This window comes from Phocoena phocoena, chromosome 11 (assembly GCF_963924675.1).
Source record: "Phocoena phocoena chromosome 11, mPhoPho1.1, whole genome shotgun sequence".
NCBI lineage: Eukaryota > Metazoa > Chordata > Mammalia > Artiodactyla > Phocoenidae > Phocoena > Phocoena phocoena.
The window spans coordinates 46241330-46255616 of record NC_089229.1 but is presented as its reverse complement, the minus strand read 5'-3'; the positions used below and the strand labels follow the sequence as shown (position 1 = coordinate 46255616).

General features: G+C 39.5%; 1 protein-coding gene across 1 annotated transcript in view; it reads right to left on the bottom strand.

Annotated features, from left to right (window-relative positions):
* The window catches only part of PTPRR (protein tyrosine phosphatase receptor type R), a 248124-nt gene extending 234371 nt beyond the window's left edge, over positions 1 to 13753 (bottom strand). Inside the window, exon 1 of the mRNA XM_065888284.1 lies at positions 13535 to 13753. Within this exon, the coding sequence (XP_065744356.1) occupies positions 13535 to 13586 (52 nt within the window). The 5' untranslated portion in view covers positions 13587 to 13753. The remainder of the gene's footprint in view (positions 1 to 13534) is intronic.
* Positions 13754 to 14287: the final 534 nt, after the last annotated feature.

The following is a 14287-nucleotide window of genomic DNA, read 5'->3' as shown; positions in this document are numbered from 1 at the left end:
AGAAAGGAAAGAAACATATTTTTTTTTAAAAAAGCAATGGAATAAGAGATAAGGGACCTAGATTGTTGCTTCAATACCCACCCCCTCTCATCTATGTGAACTTGAGCATGTGTCCTCAACCGCTCTAAACCTCAGTTTTCTCATCAGAAAGCAGTGAGAGGCCCGCGTACCACAAAAAACAAACAAACAAACAAAACCCCCACTCTTCCAGTTATTCTATAATTCTATTGGTAATGCTAACCCATGAGGTCACAACGGCACTAATCTCCAGTTAGAAGCACCCACAGTACCAACACTGAATCTTCCTGGTGAACACTATAGCCATCTCAAGATGTGACAACTGAGGTCTGTTAGAATAACCTCCCAGGTATAACTTGTGCTCACTCCTACTAATCTTAATAGCAAATTATATCAGTGTTTTGAAAGACTCCACTATGGCTCTGTCTGTATATAAAGCTAATTTTGTAAAATTCAGTTTGTGTGTCTTAGTTATGTTCTTACAACATACGTTATATGTATGTATGTATATATTTATATGTGTACACATTTGTCTTATATCCTGACACCAAACAACCAATCTGACAAAAAAAAAGTACATCTTCAGACCAGTAATGCTGTCATAAAAAGTAAAATAAAATAAAATATGTTTCTAAAAGATAACAGATACAAATTTTAATTGAATTATAATTATATTTATGAAAATTGTAAACAATCATGGGCCCTCCAAAAAAGAGCTTGTCATTGAAAGAACACCTCCCTCCAGAAATGTTTTTCCTAAAATCTAATCTATGCACTGGTCTCTAGGATGTGAAAATATAATCCCGTGATGAAGCTCTGCGTCTTCTTCTGATACTACTTAAATGCTTCACATGTTTGGCCAGTGATGTACCTAGTATATCTAAAATAAAAATAAGAAACGAACACCAAAGTAACTAGTCTTATTTTTATAGAGCTGCCTCTATTCTTCTCCAAGCAGGAAAGGCCCTGAATCCTACAAGAATAAGGAATGATTTTAATTAAGGCATCTTGTAAACTCTTCCTGCATGTTCTTTGATATAAACACTCCTTCACATTTCCTCAAATATTCCATTAGAAAATGTGGCTCCTACACCCACTTACAGCCCACTGTAACTACTGTGGGTGACCCTCAATTCTTCCTATTTATCCCTTCCAATCAAAGTTGAGTTGCACAGTGGAGAACTCTATCTGGGAGTCACAGAATGGAAAAATGTGTGCCTGCCATGTGCTGGTGGCAAAATTACAATGAAAAGAGTTTCATGTTTCCTGGGTTTTGCCCAGCTTTAATAGCATTATATTTCATCTGATAAATGTATTACAGAGTGAAACATAATACACTTAGGACAGCACTCTTTGGGGCAGCGTGACTAGACATAAGTCATAAAGGAGAAATGGGTGAAGACCACTGGCCTCGGACCCTGCTGAGTGAGACTTATGTTGGCTCAGACGGAAGCGCCCCAGTTCCTGAAGAACTGAGTTGGAGGGTGCCTGGAGGAGAGGTTGACAGGAGTGAATGCTACTATCTCTTAAACTTCACAGCCATTAAGAGAAGATCTCTGTCAAGATATGCCCTCTGGGGAAATGCAGAAGTGGGGAAAAATGATCATAGGGTTATAAAGCTGAGAAACAGGAGCCTTTGCAGAAATCATAGGAATCGCATTCCAAGCGCACTTACTGAACGAGGAAGCACCAAGTACATTTGTAAAATCTGATATTTATGCCTCATTGTTATGCAAACAGTTAAAATATTACTATTTATAAATAGTTACAGGAATTATAAAATATTACCATCATTTTTACAGTAGAGTTCTCCAGATGACTTAAAAGTCTGACTCCACTGCAGGACAAGGAAAAAGAAATATCTATTTTAAGAATAATTCTTGTGGTAGATTAGGAATTATATTAAAATATAGCAAAATGAATATTAGAACATATAAAAAATTACAATATTGTCATAGCAATGATACTACAGAGACATAAAGGCCCGAATATTAGGACAAGAGGAGGGTGAGGAAGGAGGTCCACAGTGGCCACTTGAAGAGATCCCTGACCTAGTATCCTTTGCCTGCATTTAGGGATTTGAGGGGCACTTGGTAGGCCCTTCAGGTCAACACTTCTACTCCATCCTGCCCTAGTCCCTTCATCCATCACTTGAAATTAATGCCACTGGTCTAAGGTACTGCTTTCTCATGGGTCTTTGGACAAAATGAACATTGGCTAGGGAAAGACCATCCAATTAACAGCTATTTTTATCAGGCGTAGATCAGTGTGTCACATCTCTTCTAAAATACAGCTAGCTGAGGAGAGACCTCTCCTGCAATGGGAAGCAAGAACTACAGACTTTAATCGGGGTGGAGAGGAAGAAGAAAGTAGGAGGTTGAGGTTCAGCCTGAGCACACGGCTCCAGAGGGTGAATGTCAAGACATCAAGGGTAGGGGTGGGCGGTTGCCAGCAGTGAGGGCTGATTTTAGGCTGAAGTATAGGAGACCAGACGCACCTCTGCTTCAGGCACGGGGCAGGACTGGCCTGGAGGCATGGACTCTGCACCCGCTGAGAATTTATGGTCGACTCAGCAGAATGTAACACTAAGGAAGGCAGGATGCCTGATCCCCAGAATGCACGTGTGGAAACTCTGATTTCATGAAGCCTATACCCTCCCCTGCCACACACACACCAAAGGTATGTGGAGAGGGATCTCAAAGTGGAGTATGCAAACCCTACAATGCACAGGGTTTTCAAGGTGTCCGTGGACATGGAGAGGGTTCAGCATTAGAAGTGGGATATTTGGACTCCTGTTGTGAGTTCAGACAGTTTGTAGAGTGAGACAGCAGAAGGGATGATACTAGAAATCCTACCCAAACCCTAAGACTAAGAGATACTTTACCAGGAAGACGGTTGCCCATGATTGCAGTGCTTCTGGGGGCTACAGGATTTTTTTCTCTTAGATTCTCCACTTTGGAAAACAGCATTTATTTCCTCCAACACAAACTTGCTAATTATGAGCATTTTTTAATTTATAAGGCAAAGGTTCTACAAGGGTTTTTTTTAAATGGAGGCATGAAAATCAGATTTTCATGGCAGGCACTCTTCACAAAAGAAGGCTTTAGAGTGATTTTCTTTTTAGTGGGCTGATAGTCAATGTGCACATTTTTTCCTTTTCAAGTATGGAACCTGAAATATAGGACCAATGAAAGTTTTCACATGCTAATATGATAATTCTTACAACTACTAGCCATTGAATGTATTCAGTGTTCCAGCCCCCATGCTGTGGGCCCTTAGGAATTAGCTCTTTAAATCCTTAAACCACCTTACGAGGTAGTTACTATGTTATTAGCCTTTTTTTTCTGATAAGAAAAGGGACGCACAGAGAATTTAAATAGTAAACAGCAGAGATGGGATTCAAGCCCAGGCAGTCAGATTCTAGAACTTTTTAATTTTTACTATGCTACATGAGTTAGAGTGTATTTTTGCTGTTTCTGTAGTACAAGCATGTCATTTCAAACAAACTTTCCATCCTAAAGGGTGAGATGATTATCTTATATAAGGCACTTGGGATAGAGTGTAGCACATCATAGGGACTCAGGAAATAGTCCTTTGTATTTTCCTTCTTTTCTTATAAGGAAATCTATTTGTTTCTTCCCTATAAAATAAAATGTTTATCTTGGTAGGAGACCCTTTTATTATATTTTCATAGCTTCAGTTAATGTCCAGATTTAGAAATTACAGAGAGATTTGTTGGGGAGGTGAACTGGGATGGGGGGAGGATGTCAAACTATTTTACTGAGGGGCTTGGTGGGGGCTATTGAGGAAGGGCTGGGAGAATGAGATCTGATGTCTTAGGCTTGGCCAGGCTCTCTCCAGCTTCTCGGTGGCCAAAAGCAATAGGTGGATGTTTTGGAACTTCACAGTCCATCACAAACCTGCACACTTAGTAAGTCTCACGCCAAAGGTAGAGGAAAACTATGCAGATAAGATCAAATTGAAGAAATGATTTGAATCCAGAATCTCGCTCGGGCATGCATGCTTCTCCAGCATTGGCTCAAACACAAAAAGAATGATAAATTGCTCCAAGATACTAGTTGACCATTTAGCATCTGACCTCTCCCACCCCTAGTCAAATAATACCTAACACTTACATGGCACTTACTAAGACAGCACAGTTTATTTTACATTACGTTATCCTGTTTAACACACAACAACAACCCTACAGTTGTATAGTACCTGATCTCCATTTTAAAAAGAGGAAATTGAGACTTGGAAAGATTAAGTTGGCCTAAGTTACAGAGATAGTAAGTGATCATGCCTGGATTTGAGCTGGACCACAATATACATGCTCTTAACTACTACCTTATTCTGCTAAAAGTCATCTAAAAATATGGCATTTTCTCCTTTATTTCAATTTTCTTTTTACTTCTCTGCTTACGCCATTTCATTTTCTTCCAGGGAGAATAAAAACGCTGTCTTGAATCAACAAGACCAAGAGGGTGAACTACTTTAACTTAAAAGCACATCTTTATATTGACGGATTGATGGCCTTTCAAACTAACTCATCATGATGTTTGGCATACTTTGTATTCAGCATCTTTCCCAGGTAAGTGAAAGTAACCCTAGTGATGGGAGCTGACTCTGTGCAGTTATGGGCATTGCTTCATGTCCCCTCTAGTCTTCATCTGGAACTGGATCATTACTGCAGTGAAATAGCTGTAGAGTCTTATTCTATACATGTTGCTGTACAGGCCAGTAAATCACTGTGAGACACTCTTACTCTGTGCTCATTTATTGATCTTTTCCAAAGAATCAGTAGTTTAGGGCTGCCTTAAGCCATTCTGCACATTTAAGTCAGCAAATGTACATTGCTTCAGGTCTGAACTAAGACAAAAAATAATTCATATCCCCACTGAACTTGGCATCTACTTCAGTGCAATTAGACATATTGATCTAGATGTATTGCTTCACGTAAACAGTTAGTTTTGTTTTGTTGTTGGTCCATGTGGCTGCAATTTTAATGGATATCAACATCTTAATAAATTGAAGTCAAATGAGATTTGATTATGAGAAAAGTCTAGATAGCCATTATGAATAAAAATTTAAATGGAAAGTGCTCATATTCATAATATAAATTTGCTAATCGTCATTCTGTGGCAAGTATCATCTTAATGATAGACACAGTTATATTATTTGGTCAATAAGCATTAGGAAATTTGATCTTAAAATAATGTATTACCATTAAATTTTTTCAGGCTATTAAAATTCCTTTTGTTGGGAAACATCAGTGCTACTCTAAGTGTGTCAGCATTTGTCTAAGTACTTTGAAGATGAAGAATGCACTCATGGCCAAGTGGGATCTTTCAAAATCGTCTTTTAAAGGGAAAAATGGCTTTCTCTACCTTTTGAATCAGACTTTACAGACACCTTTTAAGAGATTTAACAATAAACTCACCATGAAACATAACATCCATGTTATCATTAATACTAATGGCAATAAATGAGCCTTTGATGTGTGATCCCATCGTCTCATAAAAAGTGACTTTTTCTAATTCGTAAACCAGTCTCCATTCTTCAGGTATAAGCATGGCTCCCATAAAAATTGTTTACGGTTTTATAAAGATTTTGTCTGTATATAAAGAGACAGAAAAAATGTATAAAACCATCCAAATACTCAGAAATTTTCTGTGATCGTTTGGTTTCTGTCTGGGGGAATTAAGGGAGGGTTGGATTATTTTTGGTCTCCGTTTATTGAACCCACTGCCTCACACTCCCACCTGATTTTGAATGTGTAAGTGGTTCATGTTTGTTATTACAAGGTAGCTGATAACCAATCAGTAATGAGTCAGGGGTTCTGGGTCCATTCCTTAGTGCAAAACTATCATGCTATGTACCTGACCTAATTATCTGGTCTCTTTAAAATAAAGACATTCATCTCACTCCCATCCTGAAGTAGTACTAGAATATCATATAGGAATGTCTATCTAGGGGGAGTTCAACAAACAACTCCACTACAATAAGCATCATGCCTGTAGAACACAACCTTACCTTAAACAGACTATGTTTGAATGAAAGCTTTTCTGCCCCATTTCCACTTCTTTGTAAGCAGTAAATGTAAATTGGATTGAAAGAGCAGTAGTAAAGTCAATTCTACTCTTTATGATCAAAATGAGATACAATCTGTCAATATAAATTAATCATAATTTATTTTGTCTAATACATCCTGAATATGTTTAGTCATTCATTCAACATTTATTGATGGTGCACTAGATAACAAGCACAGTTCTATGTTATTGGTACATAGAAATAAAAGCTACAATTCTGTTATTGTCCTCAAAATGTTTAAATATTCAGGTTAAGTGCATTAATAGAGAAATATACAGGGCCTAAAAGGAAAACCTAGGAAAGCTACTTGAATGAGGTGGGGTGTCACAGGAAGGGTTCTCAAAGTAGGCAATGACCAAGATTTGAAGTTGGAGAAAAAGTTATCTGGAAAAAGAAGCAGAGGTGGGTATTTAAGATAAATAGAACAGTATGTGAAAAGGATGAGAGGCATGGCAAACCAAAAGAAATTTGCTCTTAGTATGATAACAGTGTGCAAAGCAGAACATGATGACAGGAAATAAAGATGGAGTTAGTAAAAGATTCTCCCATGCTAATAAGTTTAGGTTTACTCTAAGAGAAAAGGAAATAGCTGTATTAGAGAATCTTATAAAGAAAGAATGTGATCGGGTATGCTTTTTCAAGTTTTACCTCTGATATCATTATGAAGGATGGATTTGATGGCAGGTTATTGTGAAATACTATATGAGAAATAAGGACCTAGCACAAGGCAGTGATGTGGACACGGAAAGTGGAGAAGAGTTGGTGAGTAGACTTGGTGACCTTTTGGAAGAAAACACCAAAGGTAGGGTACAAATTGCGAACTTTCAAAGACATGAACGTGCCCCTGTACGCCAGCTGTTGTATTGTATTACTGTACTTTTCAAGGTACTGTACTGTAAAATTTTTAAATGTTTTCTTTATTTTTTGTGTTTGTTTTTTATGTATTATTTGTGTGAAAAGTATTATAAACTTATTACAGGACAGTACTATAAACCTATTTCAGTACAGTACTATATAGCCGATTGTGTTAGTTGGGTCCCTAGGCTAACTTTGTGGAACTTTTGAACAAATTGGACTTATCAACATGCTCTCGGAATGCAACTCCTTCATATGTAGGGGACTTACTGTATACATATACCTATGCCTCAAATGCCAAAGAAGTAGACAAGTTTGTCCTAGTGCCTTAAACCCTGCTTGTAAATTAGCTGTATGAATCCTCTCATATAACTATAGCCATTCCCATATGTACAAAGCATTTTACTAAGAAGTAAAAATATAGCCAACCAGCAAGGCATTGGGCTGTATAGCATCTGGCAATCAGTTGGAAGGACTTTGCCACTGAGTTTATAAGTAGTTCAAGCTCACCCCCAGTTGCCCTTCAGTTCCCAAAGTAGCAAAGTCTGTTTGAGATGGTATATCCCCTGGGCATGTGAGACTCCTGGGGAGCAACTTGAGTTTTGGATAAATGAGCTCTGCTGAAGTTCATGCTGGAAGTGGCTAAGCTGACAAGGTGACTTGCACGAGTGCCAAGAAGAAACTAAATGCAAAAAGAGGAGACCAGAAATATTACTGTGTTGTTTTTATTTATTCAATGTATTTATTTAATCTTTAGGAGTTTTATGCCAGGCACTACTCCCCACCCCCAGTGCTAGGCTGGGCAGAATCTGCAGTAGAAACAGCAGTAAACAAAACAGACCTCTGCCTTCAAGTTACTTATATTTTAATGGGGAGAGGGGGAACCATATTAACAATATAAATAAGTAAAATATTTGGTATGATAGATGGTGAAAGACCTCTGGTAAAAAAAAGTAAAGCAGGAGCAACACTATTTACAACAGCCAAGACATGGAAACAACCTAAATGTCCATCAACAGATGAATAGATAAAGAAGATGTGGTATATATACAATGGAATATCACTCAGCCATGAAAAAGAATGATATAATGCCATTTGCAGCAACATGGATGGACCTAGAAATTACCATACTAAGTGAAGTAAGTCAGAAAGAGAAAGACAAACACCATATGATATCACTTATATGTGGAATCTTAAACACGACACAAATGAACACATCTACAAAACAGAAACAGATTCACAGACATAGAGAAGACTGGTGGTTGCCAAGGGGGAGAGGGGTGGGGGAGGGAAGGACTGGGAGCGTGGGATGAGCAGATGTAAACTACTGTATATAGAATGGATAAACAACTAGGTCCTACTGTATAGCACAGGGAACTATATTCAATATCCTGTGATAAACCAGAATGGAAAAGAATATGAAAAAGAATATATATGCATAATTGAGTCACTTTGCTGTACAGCAGGAATTAACACAACACTATAAATCAACTATTCTTCATAAAATTAATTTAAAAAGTAAAGCAGGGAAGGGGTATCAGAGGGTTTTTGGGGGGTGGGATATGAAATATTAATTAGGATAGCCAGTGAGGGCTTCACTGAGAAAGTAACCCTTGAGCAAAGACCTAAAATTGAGGGATTAAGCCATGGAAATACAGAGAAAGGATAGTTCAGGCAAAGAAATAAACAAAACTTTTTTGGGAGGTGGGCAAGTGCCTGGCATCTTCTTGGAATAGGAAGGAGACTACTGTAGCTGGAGAGAGACAAAAAAGAGGAAAGCAGTGAGAGATATCAGAGAGGTAATGGGAGGATAGAACAGAGTAGAACTTGGGCCAGTGTAAGGACTTCGTTGAGTGATTTTGAACAGGAAAAACCAATTTGGGAGTTCTAAGGGACTCTTCTTTGAGGAAAAGACATCTTAAAACATATTTTCCTATCCGTCTACCCTTTCTTTTGAGGGTGATGTTTCTGCAAATGACTTCCCTGATCCTCTTGATCCCATAGGAACTCTTCCCTCTTAAAGACTAGAGAAACTGACTATGCACTTCTCTGAGAATGAAGAGGCATCTTCAGAAGATATACTGAAGGTAGTCTCTGTGTCATCCAGAAAGGCCAATAGTAAGAACAATGTAGAAATTTGAAAGAACCTTTTCCAGAGCTTGACGAGAGAGTAATCCATTGACATCAGCTTCTATGTCTTACTGCTATTCAATAGGAAAAAGAAAGCTTTCACATGATAATTTTCAAGACATTCACTCCTTTGCAACTACAATACTACCCAATAAATATCATCTCCTGAAACAGAATATAGTTCTTTGGGAAAAGAAAGAGAAGAAACACTGAAGAAAAGCTATCTATGGCTCTTCCACATGATATTTTTGCCATCCATATTATTGGGTAGCTTGTAGCTGCCTTCTTCCATATTCCTGAAGTGGTCTTTTCAACAGAAGTTGATACATTATGTTGGTTCACAGAAAGGTAAAAAATGGGAAGGGCAGAAGACCTAAATAGACATTTCTCCAAAGAAGATATACAGATTGCCAACAAACACATGAAAGAATGCTCAACATCATTAATCATTAGAGAAATGCAAATCAAAACTACAATGAGATATCATCTCACACTGGTCAGAATGGCCATCATCAAAAAATCTAGAAACAATAAATGCTGGAGAGGGTGTGGAGAAAAGGGAACACTCTTGCACTGTTGGTGGGAATGTAAATTAATACAGACACTATGGAAAACAGTATGGCGGTTCCTTAAAAAAACTAAAAATAGAATTACCATATGCCTCAGCAATCCCACTACTGGGCATATACCCTGAGAAAACCATAATTCAAAAAGGGTCATGTACCACAATGTTCATTGCAGCTCTATTTACAATAGCCAGGACATGGAAGCAACCTAAGTGTCCATCGACAGATGAAAGGATAAAGAAGATGTGGCACATATATACAATGGAATATTACGTAGCCATAAAAAGAAACGAAGTTGAGTTATTTGTAGTGAGGTGGATGGACCTAGAGTCTGTCACACAGAGTGAAGTAAGTCAGAAAGAGAAAAACAAATACTGTATGCTAACACATATATATGGAATCTAAGAAAAAAAAAAGGTCATGAAGAACCTAGGGGTAAGACAGAAATAAAGACACAGACCTACTAGAGAATGGACTTGAGGATATGGGGAGGGGGAAGGGTAAGCTGTGACAAAGTGAGAGAGAGGCATGGACACATATACACTACCAAACGTAAGGTAGATAGCTAGTGAGAAGCAGCCGCATAGCACAGGGAGATCAGCTCAGTGCTTTGTGACCACCTAGAGGGGTGGGATAGGGAGGGTGGGAGGGAGGGAGATGCAAGAGGGAAGAGAAATGGGAACATATGTATATGTATAACTGATTCAGTTTGTTATAAAGCAGAAACTAACACACCATTGTAAAACAATTATACTCCAATAAAGATGTTAAAAAAAAAAAAAGAATGGGGACAGTTAGTGAAAAAGAATCTGGCACCACTATCTCAATGGTGGCCTCAACTGTCAGAAACAGTGTAGGATTTTATATAGTGTGCAATCACAGGCCTGGAAACATAGGTTTTTACCCTGGCTATACTGTTAATTGGCACTTTAAAGTAATTACCAGCTATCATTTACTGGATCATAGTTTTCTCACCTGTACACGAAGCAGTTAGATGGACAATAATTAACACTTTTCATGTTAAAGACATCTATGAAAATCAGCCGCCATAGATAAGAGTTGAGTCCAGGTTCTCTAACAAGTTCCATGCTCAGTAATTTGTTAAGGTTATCTTACCCAGAGATGTTAATTACACAGCATTGTACCCTCTCTTCCCCTTTTTGTTCCCACAGACATTACAAACAGATACAATACTTTTCACTGTTAAGGCAATCAGAACTCAGGGTTGGTCAGAATTTTTAAAAAAAATTTTTTTTTTTTTTTTTGCATAGTGACTCAGGAGATCATGACCAAATAATTGGAGATGACGCTCAAGCTGAAAACAGTTTGCTACTTATCATTAGGAGAATGACAATTGAAGTCAACAGTTCCTAGTATAGCTACAAACAGCACTCACATCCTGGCAGCCAATTTCTCCCATCCCAAAAGGGGTGTAACCTGTCATCAGTTCCACCAGTATAAAGTAGTTGCTGGTACCCTGGACATAACCAAAATGGATCAATTAGCTTTTCAGCCAAAGAGGCCTGACTCTATAGAATTCATTTCCCTTCTTTATAAAGCTCACTTCTCTCCTGAGAGGAAAACCTTCTGCAAGAGAAGCCAAATCAGACATTCAACAAGTAGAGACAATCACTGACTTCTTGATCTTTGCCCTCCCACTTACTCATTTTCTTATTACCCAAATCTACAGGAGCTGAGATCAAGAAATCTGGTTTGTCTCAGTTCTAATGAAAAGTCCTAACAATGTTATTTAGATAACTGTGATGAATTTTAATCTGATGACAGCTTGTGACCCACAAATTGCTGTTTAAATTAAAATGCATTCAAAATGAAACTGGCAAGACAACCACAATATTAAACTTGCAATCTGCTGTGAAAAAACACCTATCAAAAGCACTACATTAAATATGAATATAATTAATTTCTATACAGCATCTTGCAATTGAAATCTGAAGATAGTCTTCAATGCATTGCCTTATTAAATTCAAATTGATTAAATAGTCTTTTTTTTTTTTTTGCAAATTAAGAAGTCAAAGTAGAGTTGGACTGGTTTGTCTTTGGTAATATACCCTTTTGGCAGAACTCCATGTATAATCTAGGGCTACAGATGCCTAGGTTTCTCCTTTAATGAACAAAAGTCTTCTATTTCCTCATTCCAAATATTCATCTACAATAAATTTAGAAATGTTTTCCACCTGCTTAGTTTTAAGTTTATCTATAGCTTTTATAGCTTTTAAGCTATAATTACTCAAGATATATTCAATGTTATCTTTAGAAATGTTATATATTAGCTTTAAAAATACGACACTAAAATTTTTCACAGATCAGCTAAATCAGCTAAATTGACAGGAATTGAGGCTTTTTCAGTAACAGATGTTTCTATCAGTGCTACAATAAAACAATAACGTAAATAAACCTCAACCCAATGTGTATATTTTCATCCTATATTTCAACATTAAAGAATTGTATGTGGTAATGAAAGTATTCACTATAACTGTTTGCAAATAATTTAATAACCAAGTCACAGCTATTTCTTAGTTTTCAAAAAGTGTCAAAGAACTCCTGAAAATTCCACAATATAACATCATAATTATACAATTAACATGGGTACTTAATTATAGCCAGAATGTCCCTAAACATTACTTGTTCAAGAGATTCACAATATGTTAAAATAGTATTAGCTAGAAATAAGGAAGTACCATATTTCACTCTCATTATCACCCATATAGAAAAGGACTCACCCACACTCTTTTTAAAAGATAATACAAAAATTGTAATTTTGCAACCATTATTTTTATTCATTACCCCTGGAAGGTAGTACATACTCTATAAATGTTGGTTGAAAGAATGAATGAACGTGTGTGGTTGGATAACAGGCAAACTCTAGGAAAATACCTAGTCCTTGATTGCTACAGGGATACTGCATGGACAACTGCTGTCGCAGTAGGGTTCCTAAAATCTCTCTGCCATATTCTATTTTGGTTCACGTGTGTGTAAAAATGATAAAGGATTCAGTCCAGCAAGTCCTTGCATTACATAGAGGCTGCATGTATCCAAAAAGCAGGGTCTGTAGCAACATCGCATATAAAATTCCCCAGGTACTTCCTAAGGTTTGCTTCCATACGAAACCTGATACTGGTATCAAATATGTTTATATTTGGGAATTAGTCTCACTGTTACTCCTGGCTAGACCTCATCAAATCTGTCCCAGGGACAGTGCCGACCCCGGGGTTGTCAGCTTTGAAACTGTGATTGAGTTTCTGTCTAGTGCCCTCGCAATCTGACCATGATGCTGAAAGAGAAGAGAGGGTCTTATTTTAAATCTTTCGTTCCTCTCATTGGTTTAGAAAATTCGACTGACAAGAGCAGGGGCCAAAGGAGCCTGGAGCGGCATCATTAATGCGAACCATGTATTTCGATCTTTGCGGAGGAGATGTGGTCCATCACGTTACAGCCAGTGCACCCCTGTGAGCTCTCGCTAAACCAAGAGACCTTACGGATGTAGCCGCTGCAGTAGAAAAGGTTACATCCAGTAGGATGTCTTGTCTGCCTCCTGAAGAACTGGCAGTCAAGTGCAGAGCCTAGAAACAAAATCTGGGAGTCTACATGGAGGGGAGGGGTGGAGCAAGCCAACCTGTATTCGTACTGCAAATGTTCATACGAGGTAAGGAAAAATCAATAGCTGATTTTAGCTTTAAGTTTTCGGCCGCAGTCTTCCAACAGGTGCATGACTCCCTCACCGCTTTCCTGTCAGCACTGTCCTGCTTTGCCTTCCTAAGGCTTTCTTCGCGAAGCAGGCTTTTCCTACAGCCCTCAAGCATGTGCAGTCTCCCAGCGCATCCACATCTCTGGCTCTATGCCCGGCAACCCCTTACCTGCAGCGTGAAGAAGCAGGCACAGCGCAGGGAAGCCAACCGCTCTCCGCATAGTGTTTGCAATGAGAGGTGGAGGAGAAACTCAGCCACGCCGCCACTTCAGGCAAAGTGTTATTGGAAAGAGCCCCCGCCGATGGTCCTCTGGTCTCCGGGATTCATTCGCAGGTCCTCGGCTCGGGCTGGCAGAGCCGTGTGTGGCGCCCACAGAAGGAAGCACCAGCTTCGCCTCCTTAAGAGAGGAGAGGAAGAGGAGTAGGATGCGGCGGCGAGCTGGGCGGCGCAGGGCGGGGGCCGACGCCCTGGGAGCCGCTCCTGCTCGGCCTTCTGGAAGCTCCGCAGGCGCGGAGGGGAAGGCGCGGGGGGGCGGGGCGCACTCCCGCGCCAGCCCTGGAGCCCGGGGCCAGCGCAGCGCGAGCAGCAGCTCCGCCGCGCCGCGGCTACTGAGCATGCCCAGCGCTAGCCCTCGCGCCGCACGCACGCGAGTTTCAAAGTGAAATTCCATTTCTCCGGGTCTTAGCTGCGGCTGCGAGGGGAGCAGGCTCCACCGCGGGGCGCGGGCGGGGGGGAAAAGCATCTTGGGACGGTTGTCAGGGGTACGGCATCTGTCCAAAACGTGGGGGTGGGACTAGATGAAGGCCCCATCTGAGGAACCAGAGGAGAGAGCCTAAGAAAGTGTCAACCTCTACACCCACCCTGCTCCTTCCCCAAATCTTGGTTTACACGTCGACAGAGCTCATTGCTAGCAATTGACGC